Source organism: Rhincodon typus, chromosome 17, assembly GCF_021869965.1.
Source record: "Rhincodon typus isolate 14 chromosome 17, sRhiTyp1.1, whole genome shotgun sequence".
NCBI classification, from domain to species: Eukaryota; Metazoa; Chordata; class Chondrichthyes; order Orectolobiformes; family Rhincodontidae; genus Rhincodon; species Rhincodon typus.
The window spans coordinates 54,361,564-54,372,868 of record NC_063348.1 but is presented as its reverse complement, the minus strand read 5'-3'; the positions used below and the strand labels follow the sequence as shown (position 1 = coordinate 54,372,868).

General features: G+C 41.5%; 1 protein-coding gene across 1 annotated transcript in view; it reads left to right on the top strand.

Moving 5' to 3' along the window:
• The window catches only part of LOC109935161 (anoctamin-5), a 178,753-nt gene that overhangs the window by 136,346 nt on the left and 31,102 nt on the right, over positions 1–11,305 (top strand). The window contains exons 7-8 of the mRNA XM_048606897.1: positions 5,126–5,241; positions 10,260–10,394. Of these exons, the coding sequence (XP_048462854.1) occupies positions 5,126–5,241; positions 10,260–10,394 (251 nt within the window). The remainder of the gene's footprint in view (positions 1–5,125; positions 5,242–10,259; positions 10,395–11,305) is intronic.

Here is an 11,305-nt window from a genome sequence, read left to right as displayed (position 1 = left end):
TTTCTGAAGAAGGGTCTAGGCCCGAAACGTCAGCTTTCCTGCTCCTCTGATGCTGCTTGGCCTGCTGTGTTCATCCAGCTCTACACCTTGTTAGCTCAGATTCTCCAGCATCTGCAGTTCCTACTATTTCTCGAACATTTGAGCACAGGTGAAGTGAAGCAATACTATGCAGTAGCAATGCGAGCAGTGATTGCCAGGAACAGGACGGTGCTGTCAAACCGAAAGTTTTATGTTCTGCTGGCTGCGTCATGTAAGCTATGAAGGTAGTGGCATTGCTTCTGAGCAATGTTAGTTCTGATCTGTTGTTTGGAAGTTAGGGTTTAACATCAGGAAATGAAAATGATCTTTCCTAATTGCAGTACTGCCTGAGATATTAATGAGTTCTTCCTGGAAATATTGAAGATCTCTCTCTCTCGCTCTGTCTCACACACACAGCTAATGCTCATATTGCTTTAGATCTCATTGCCTTTAAGAGGAGCTGCGTATACATTGAGAAATGTTACTATTATGTATCGGCAGCTTGGCATGTGTAACCAGACTAATATTACAAAATTGTCTAAAAATAGCACAACATGCCATAGCGAGCATGTCATACCATAGTCATAGTTATAGATTCATACAGCACGGAAACAGACCCTTCGGTCCAACCACTCTGTGCGGAACATAATCCCAACCTAAACTAGCCCCACCTACCTGTTCCTGGCCCATATCCCTCCAAACCTTTCCTATTCATATATCCATCCAAATGACTTTTAAGTGTCGTAATTGTGTCCACATCCACCACTTCATCAGGAAGGTCATTTCACACGTGAACCCTCTGTGTAAAAATTTGCCTCTTATGTCTTTTCTAAATCTCTCTCCTTTCACCTCAAAAATGTGCCCTCTAGTCTTGAAATTCCCCATCTTAGGGAAAAGACTACTATCAACTCTATCTCTACCTCTCAATATTTTATAAACTTCTTTCAGTCACCTCTCAACCTCCTACGCTCCAGTGAAAAAAGTCCCAGCCTACCCAGCCTTTCGTTATTAGCTCAAACCTTCCATACCTGGCAATATCCTGGCAAATCTCTTCTGAACCCTCTCCAGTTTGATAATATGCTTCCTGTAACTGGGCAACCAGAACTAGACACAGTATTCCAGAAGAGACCTTACCAGTGTCCTGTACAACCTCAACATAACATCCCAACTCCTATGCTCAAAGGACTGAGCAATGATGGTAAGCATCCCAAATGCCTTTTTAACTACCCTGTCTATATGTGATATACTTTAAAGAATTACGTAACTACATCCCTCGGTCCCTCAGTTCTACAACACTACCCAAGGCCTTACCATTAATTGTATAAGCCCTACCGTATTTGTTGCACAAAAATGCAATACCTTGCATGTATCCAGATTAAACTCCATCTGCCATTTTTCAGCCCATTGACCCATTTGATCAAGATCCCTTTGCAATCTTAGAAAACCTTCTACACTCTACAATGCCACCAATTTTGGTGTCATCCGCAAACTCACTAACCATGCTTTCTGTATTCTCGTCCAAATCATTTATATAAATAACAAACTGATTCCTGTGGAACACTGCTGGTCACAGGCTTTGAGTCCGAAAAGCAACCCCTCACCATTATTGTGTCTGTCTCCTGCCGTTAAGTCAAGTATGTATCCAATTGGCAAGCTCACCCTGAATCCCACGTGACCTAACTTGACGAATTATTCACGTTTTTCGATGCATTGGTTTAGCCTGTTTGTACAGCTGCACAGTATTCAGCATAGTGTTTGTAGAGGCATAGATCGGTAGGCTGCACATATGCTCAAAGTCACAGTGAGGAAGGATAGGACTAGGGCAGGGATGTATGGGCATGATCCCCGTATTTCTGGGATGACCTCAGGTTAGTTGAGCAGCTCTTGCTGATCACCAAGCCTGCCCTGCAGGTCGTGTTTCCGAGTTAGTGAAGGAGACCTGACTTTATCACCGTCCACTCACCAGAGTACATTTTTGTTCAGCTCCTGGTGGAAGCGACACTCCGAGTCATAGACATGTACAGCAGAGAAACAGACATTTCACTCCACCTTAAAGTTCTGACCTGTTTTGGATGCTGACTCCCAATTCCTCGCTGCCTCACTTGGTGTATCTTTTGCCACATCTCTCAGCTCCCACTTGCTTCAAAACCCTCTTGTGCAAACTGTCTCACAGCCTGATTCTGTGCCAACCAGATATCCTAAATTAATCTAGTCCCACTTGCCAGCATTTGGCCCATATCCCTCTAAACCATTCCTATTTATATACCCATCCAGGTGCCTTTTAAATGTTGTAATTTTACCAGCCTCTTCCATTTCCTCTGGCAGCTCATTCCATACACGCACCATCCTCTGCGTGAAAAAGTTGCCCCTTAGGTCCCTTTTATGTCTTTCCCTTTCACCTTAAACCTATGCCCTCCACTTATGGACTTCCCTACCCTGGGAGAAATACAGCGGCTATTCATCCTATCCATGCCTGTCATGATTTTATAAACCTCTATAAGGTCATCCCTCAGCCTCTGATGTTCCAGGGAAACAGCTTATTCAGCCCCTCCCTATCGCTCAAGCCTGCCATCCCGGCCACATCCTTGTAAATCTTTTCCGCACACTTTTCAAGTTTAACGATATCTTTCCTAGAGCAAGGAGATCAGAGTCGAACGCATGTTTTCAAAAGTGGCCCTAACCAATGTCCTGTACAGCTGCAACGTGACCTCCCAACTCCTATACTCCATGCACCAATTTGTAAATGTCTCACAGATGGCAAACTGTGCGTTGTTGATAGCATTGCAAGCCTTTGCCATAATGGGAAGATGCACCGTCCTGTTACCTTTAGTAGATTTATCAAGATTTTGGAATTGGGCAGTGAGAGGGTTTGGAAGTAAGTGGGAGCTGAGAGATGTGGCAAAAGATACACCAAGTGAGGCAGCGAGGAATTGGGAGGGGCAGTGATCAACTGGCATCCAAAATGAGTCAGAACTTTAAGTTGAGGCCATCGGTAGAAATAGCAGCAGATTTATATTCCAGAAGATTGAGATGGTGTGGAGCTCCCTTAGAAATTGAATTTTCCTCTAATTTACTGGGTAGCTTGAGATTTCATTTAACAGCTATTATAGCAGGAATTAGTCTTCCACAGTTTTAGTCGGGGAAGACAAAAGGGAAGAGTCATGAAAAACAGCGAGGTCACGATGTGCATTGAACTAGTATCAACAATTTATCTGGCACCAAATATACCCAGTTATCAGCGTGCAGTTTTTTTGAAAATAAAAGGTTTTGTTCTTAGAAAGAATGGTAAACTAACCCACAGATGAAAGTGAGGGAGAAGACCAGGGTCAACCAATGTCAGTTGTAGCTGTCCCAAGGCCATTGACTAAAAGGGTTTAGACAATTGACTGACACCGACAAAATAATCCGTCCCTAGAAATATAGGACAACAATATCACCAGGGCGACACGGTGGCACAGTGGTTAGCACTGTTGCCTCATTGTGCGAGGGACCCAGGTTCAATTTCAGCCTCAGGTAACTGTCTGTGTGGAGTTTGTACATTCTCCCTGTGTCTGTGTGGGTTTTCTTCCACGTTCCAAAGCTGTGCAGGCTCGATGGATTGAACATGCTAAATTGCCCTGTAGTGTCCAGGGGAACACAGGCTAAAGTGGATTAGCCAAGGGAAGATGCAGGGATTGGAGAGGGGTGTGGGTGTGGGTGGGATGCTCTTCCGTGGGTTTGTGTGGACTTGATGGGCCAAATGGCCTGCTTCCACATTGTTGATTCTATGAATAAGTGCTCAGGGAACAAAGGGGTGTGCATATCAGGTCGTCCTTGAGAGCATCCATCTCCAGATGGAAGATGGATAAAAGAAAAAGAAAACCCAGGGAGGAGTTCCCCAACACCTCCAGCTAGAGAGCAGAATGCTGCCTTCACAACTTGAATGAGACTTGCGCATTCTGCACCAACAGCCTGTTTATCCTCCAGTATCAGTGAACTGTCCACAAGTGTCATGGATGTGAACTTTCTTTAGATAATGTATCATATCTAAACTGCTGCTTCACAAACTCTAAACTATCAGAAAATTGCTACAAATAGTCACATGCCCATATACAGTTACTTCGATCACGAGAACCCCAAAATCAACAATGGTGGTAGAGTTGTGGGAGAGGTTCGTATGGGTGGAGTGGATCATTGAAGTAACATTTTAAAAATAAAGTGACATTACCGACCCTTCCGACAGCATGTGAGGAAAGTATATTCTCCAATTTCCCCTGAAGGTGTGATCGTAGTGAATGTAGTCTTACAAATAATGTGACAATAAATATTTCTGAGCTTGTTTCCTCTGCTAATCAGGAAGTTTACGTAAGCTAGCAATATATTTAGTTGGAAAGAGTCTGTCCTGCACTCGGACCATAACCGGCAATAGAGCTCATTGCAATGATGCAATTTCATGATGCACTGAGGCTGCGTACAGCACATATACAGTGTTGGGTGTTCAAGTATCCAAGTTACCAAGAGTAACATTAGTAAAGTCTCTATAGTTGCAGAGAATTGCTCCCATGTTAGAGAGAGACAGTTGATGGTGAGTTTAACCTGAGGGTCATTATACCTCAGAACGTCTTTGGTTTTTGAATAGAGTCAAATTCCAACGTTTGTTTATTTGATATATTACTGTACAGAATTGAACTGCATTTGTGACATTGTATTTATACAAAGAATTTTTTATGAATAAAATATGTTTGAAATTAAAAAATACTTCCGGCACTTGAGGCTGAGAAGTTACATTCATGGCAACTTCAGCTGATGCAGGAATAGAACTGTTGGTATTACTCTGCATTACACTCCAACTAACTGAGGTAACCAGCTGTTGGGGCCAGCAATGACAAACTTCATTACCATAGATTCAAGAGAAAGCCCACTTTTGTACTGCAATTGTTATGCATACAAAAGAAGGAATGGGGAGTGGGTTCTAACTTCTCAGAACTTTATTCTGCTCTTCTTCTTTTGTGTATATTTCATTCTCGATCATTTCTACTTTCATATAAATGGATGTCTGAAAACATTTCACTTTCATCTTGCTGAAGTATAGCAGCATTGTCATCTACTTATGTCTTTGTTTCTACAGTGCAGATACTGGAAGAAATCTCATGACCCCAAGAGTGAGAATGAACGATACACATTATACAAAGAGTGGGCTCGCTTTGGCCAATTCTACAAGGAGCAGCCTCTGAACCTTATCAGGTTTGAGACTTTGGTTGGAATTGACTGTATTTTGTTGGGCTTGAGACCGAAATGACAGCTACCAGTCTGCTCACCTGGAATCTGTCAGCAGCAATGTTCCTTATGTTCCACAGAGGAGACCTCGGACCTTCCCTGTTCCAGGCTTTCTCCCCTCTCCAGGCAAAATCATTGCCCTGACTTCTTTACTTGCTCCTGTACTTTGCTAACCCATCTGAATTAAAAAGAAAAGACTTGCATTTATGTTGCACTTTCTCACAATGTCTAAAGGCATTTTATAACCAATGAAGTGATCATTTTTGAAGTGTAGTGATGTATGGAAACACTACAGCCAATATGTACATAGTATGGTTCCACAAACAGCAATGTGATGAGGACCACATAGTCTGTTTTTTATTTGTGATGCTGGTTGAGGAATAAATATTGGTCAACGAGAGATAACTCCCTACCTCATGTTCATAATTGTGCCATGAGATCTTTATATCCACCTGAGCAAGCATTTGAGGTCTTGGACTCATCCAAAAGAGTGCACCCTCCAACAATGCAGCACCCCATTGGTCCTGCACTGGAGCTTTTACTTTAATGTTTATGCCCAGGACTTGCATGGTGGCTCAGTGGTTAGCATCGCTACTTCACAGTGCCAGGGACCCGTGTTCGATTCCAGCCTTAGGTGACTGACTATGTGGAGTTTGCACATTCTCCCCATGTCTGCATGGGATTCCACCGGGTGCTAAATTGCCCATAGTGTCCAGGGATGCTTAGGGTAGGTGGATTAGCCATGGGAAATGTGCAGGGCTATAGGGAAGGAGGGTGGGTCTGGTGGGGGTGTTCTTCAGAGGGTTGGTGTGAACTTGATGGGCTGAATGGTCTGCTTCTACACTGTAGGGATTCTCTGATTCTAAACATTGTGACTCAGAAACAAGAATGCTCATAGCTGAACCCCAGATTCAATGCATAACTGAAACACAAACCTAATTGTTTCCAGGCCATGGAATCTACCAACCAATTTGCCACTGACACCTGTTAGAGAAGAGTGTAATGTGGGAAGACCAGAACCGGTAGACTGTTGAGTGACGCGTGATCGAAAGTCAAAAGAATAATTAAGAAACGCTCCAGTTTTACACATTTCCCTCCCCTCTAAGTATGACATAGTATTGAGTAAACCATGATCTCAAGTTCACAGATGACCCTAGAGTTGATCATTTTCTATTGATCATTCACAACTTCTTGTTCGTGTCAATAAATTTCTAAATTCTAAAGGGCTTCTATACGTGTGTAAAAAGAAAAAAAAAGATAAAGACCAAATGTAGGCCACTTACAATTTAAAATGGAAGAATTGATACAAAGTCAAAAGAAGTGGCAAAGCAATTGAACAGCCACCTTTATTCTACCTTCACAGAAATACACCCTAAAAGCTTTCCAGAAGCCCTAGGAAAGCAAGAATCTTTTGGAAGGAGACATTGAAGACAATTAATATCAGTAAACAAAAAGTCCTAGATAAATGAATGGGGCTAAAAGTTAACTCCCCAGAGCTTGATTGTTTACAGCCCAAGGTACTAGAGGAGGTTGCCATGGAAATACTAGATGCATCAGTTGTCATCTTCCAAAATTCTGTAGATTCTGAACAGTCCTGATAGATTGGAAGGTGGCAAATGTAACCCCACAGTTTATAAAAGGACGGAGGGAAAAAACTGGGAATTAAAGACCTAACATCACTAGTAGAGAAAATATTGGACTCTATTATAAAGGATGTGATAACAAAACACTTAAATAATGCCAATGGGATTTTACAAAAGATTAATGAAGCCAAATTATGTCTGACAAACCTACTGGACCTTTTTGAGAACACAATGAGTAGAATAGAAGAAGGAGAACCAGTAGATGAGGTGTATTTGGATTTTCAGAAACGTTTTGACAAAACCTCGTATAAGAGGTTATTGTGCAAAATCAAATCATTTGAGATGAATGGTAAGATTAAAAATTGGATAGCAGACAGCAAATGGAGAGTAGGATTAAATGTGTCATTTTTGTAATGGAAGGTGTTAACAAGAGCGTACCATAGGCATCAGTGATAAGGTCCCAGCTATTCTCAATGTATAGCAAGGGTTTGGATGATGGAATCATTTGTATTTTCCAAGCTTCCTCGTAACTAAATAGGACTGAAGGTGTTGAGGAGAATGTAAGGAGACTTCAGGGGGATTTAAACAAGTTGAGTGAGTGAACAAATACATGACAGAAACAGTATAAAATGCATAAATTGAAGTTGTCCGCGTCAGAAGGAAAAACAGAATGGCAACGTATTATTGGAATGGTGATTGTACAAAGAGACCTAGGTGTCCTTTTACACCAGTCATTCAAAGCAAGCATATAGGTGCAGAAAGCAATTAGGAAGACAAATGGTCCTTTGGTTTTCATTTCAAGAGGGTTTCCTTAGCTAAGAAAAGATGCAGAGAGTGCGACGAAGGTTCACCAAACTGATTCCTGGGATGGCAGATTTGTCAGATGAGGAGAGATTGGGATGACTGTCACTGGAGCTTAGAAGAATCAGAGAGGGTCTCAATGAAGCTCATCAAATTCTGACAGGGCTGGCTGGATCAGAGATGATGTTTCCCCTGACCCCAAGATCCAGAACATGGGATAGTGATCATAGGATTTGTAGTCAGCCATTTCAGAGTGAGTTGAAGAGAAATTTCTTCTCTCAAAGGCTGGTGAACCAGTGGAATTCTCTACCACAGGGAGCTGTAGAGGTGATGTCACTGAACATATTTAAGTAAGAAATAGATTAATTGAAACTAAAAATGTCAAAGGGCATGACAGCAGCGTGAGTTCATAAGGCTGAGACAGATGAATAATCATGATCATGTTGAATGTTGGAACAGGCTCGAAGGGCTGAGAACCTATTTCTGGTCCTATTTTCTATGCTTTAAGATGTGATAAGATTAATGAGGCTTTTATATCACAGCTACTGAAGTTTGCATTTAAGGATGCAAACCTGTAAGAATTATAAATTGTGAGGAGTACTTCAAAATTATTTTGACAACTCAGTGAAAGGAGCAGTTAGGTGGCAGATCAAGTTCAATGTGGGGAAATGTGAGGTGATACATTTTGATAGAAAAAATATGGGGTCAGAGTACAAAATAAAGGGCATTATTCTAAACTGTGTACAGAAGCAGAGAGATTGTGGAATATATGTACATTAGTTATTAATGGTCGCAGTACACTTGGAAAGCGCAGTTAATAAAGCATGCAGTATCCCAGGTGTTATTAATGTAAGCATATAGTACAAGAGCAAGGAGCTTATGCTGAACCTTTATAAGGCACCAGTTAGACCTCAGCTGGAATATGGTGTTAGAAACTGTACACAATACTTTTGGAAAATGTGAAGATGTTGGAGAGAGTTTGCAGAAGAGATTTACAGGATTAGTTGCGTAACTTCCGTTTTGAGGACAGATTGGAGAAGTTGGGACTATTTTTCTTGGAAAGAAGAAGGTTAAGAGGAGATTTGATAGAGGTTTTCGAAATCAGGAGGAGTCTTGATAGAGTAAATAGGGAGAAATTGGTTGTGTAACCAATCCCTGTGTAACAAGGATTGAGAACAAAAGAGCACAGATTTAAAGTAATTTGCAAAAGAAGCAAGTGTGACGTGAACTAAAGATTTTTCACACAGCAAGTAGTTAGGTTTGGAATGCAGTGCCTGGAAGAGTGGTGGAGCTGGGTTCAACTGAAGCATTCAGTAAGGTATTGGATGATGATTTGAAAAGAAATAACGTGCAGAGTTGCCGGGAAAAAGGCAGATAATGACAATCAGTCATAACATTCATTCAGAAAGTGGATGCAGACAAGCAGGAGCCAATGGTCTCATTCTACAATCATTCTGTGATTCTGAGGAGATTGGAACACATATCAGGCAGAAACAGTGCTGGTTTGCACCCTAACCCTGCTTTCTTGTACTTGCGATAGAATTCTAGAGCCAAAGAAAGGAGAGGATAATTCTCTAACAAAATAACAGAGCGAGATTGCATGAATCTACGCTTGAAAATAAAATTGAATGACATTAACAACTTTACCTTTAATTTTCCATATTTTCCATTGAGTTATTTGTTCAGCTCTTTGGTTTCATTTAATAAAAAAAAATTCACAACATATGTACTTGCTTGTTGAGAATAATGGACATATATAGGGTATTTATTTTGTAAAATAGTCTTTCCAATGGAATGTGGGCCACTTCAGAATACTTTAAGGGTCATGTGGTTCTCTTTCTTACTCCCTTTCTGTTTTGATAGAATACCAGATTAAATTCAATGTTAAAACTTCAGTTGTATAGCTTAAATAAATCTATTCGGTAACCTCTAATATGAGAGGTAACCTCCAAATGTACATTATTAGCAGTCACCATTACCACCACCAACATTCACGAGCAGCAATGTGTACCAACTACAAAATGTACAGCAGAGTACTCCCCACTCGCCTGGATGACTGCAGACCCAACAACACACAAGAAGCTTGACACCATCCAGGACAAAGCAGCCCGTTTGATTGGCACCACATCCACAAACATTCACTCCCTCCACCAATGACACTTATTAACGGCAATGTACACAATTTGCAAGATGTACTGTAGAAATCCACCAAAGATCATGAGACAGCACCTTCCAAAGCCACAACCACTTCCATCTGGATGAACAAGGCCATCAGACCACCACCAGCAAGTTCCCTTCCAAGTCCCTCACCATCCTGACTTGGAAATATATCGCTTTTCCTTCACTGTCACTGGGTCAAAATCCTGGAATTCCCTCCCGAAGAGCATTGTGGGTAAACCTACAGCAGGTGGACTGCAGCAGTTCAAAAGGGCAGCTCACCACCACCTTCTCAAGGGGGGCAACTAGGGACGGGCAAGAAGTGCTGGGGCAGCTAGTGACGCCCACGTCCCATGAGGCAGCCTAGAAAAAAGGCCCTCAATTCCTGAGATTTTGGAACCTGCAACACTCATTGGGTCTCCCTTCTCTGTTTCTGCTTTGTAGGAAATACTATGGAGAGAAGATTGGAATATATTTTGCCTGGCTTGGTTTTTACACAGAAATGCTGGGAATTGCAGGTGCTGTTGGTTTCATTTGCTTTCTGTACGGCTGCATAACCAAAGATAGAAATATATGGAGGTAAGCTTCACCATCCATTTTGATTGGGTAGTACTTGACTAATTGGGAGGAAAGATTTTGTTTTGTATTCTCACAAGGGAGTACAATTCAAGATGTACGAATCCCTCCCTATTAAGTGAGATTTGAACCCATGTCCACCAGACCATTGGCCGGGGGTTCTGGATTGCTAGTCCAGTGACATTACCACCATGCCACTACTTCCATTCTACATTGGTGTAATAGGGACATTAGCAGACTGTTAAATATCTGGCTATGATTTGGGGATATTTTAATTCTCAAGCCTCATTTGCCCACTCCAGCTCTGACTCCTACCCAGTGCTAGTGGGAATGATGTCACTAGCAGATGGCAGTCAAAATTATTTCGAGGGGCATGCAAGGGGCATTGTACACTGACCTCAGCAACACATAGAAACATAAGGTAAGTACAAATTGCTGGCCTTGGAAGAAGTCAGCAAGTAAACAATCAGGCATCAGAACAATCCTTCATTTGAAAGAGGCAAAGTTTTTTTTGTTAAAAATGAAGCTCCCTCCACAAAGCTTATCAATCGAGTAACATATAAGGATCGGTGATCGGACTGATAATTTCAAACACAGATGCCATTTAAAAACTTACAGGCATGATTTTTGCTGCCTTATTTGCTTGATACCATATGGATCATAGCTGGGTACATGCTAAGTAAATGCATTGCATTTTAAAATGGCACAAAGTCAGGCAATAAATTCATGGGGGACATGGAAATGAAAGTATGTAGCAGGAAGTTCTTCCGCTAACTTAACCAGCTCCTCCATACAATTCCTGGAAGCTGCAAAGTATTAAAAAAAATCGTTGCACTATTCTTAAATATTCCCAATTTCAGCAACAAGTAGCTAAAACTGTACCTGAGGATATGGAAAATAATGCATAAGATCAT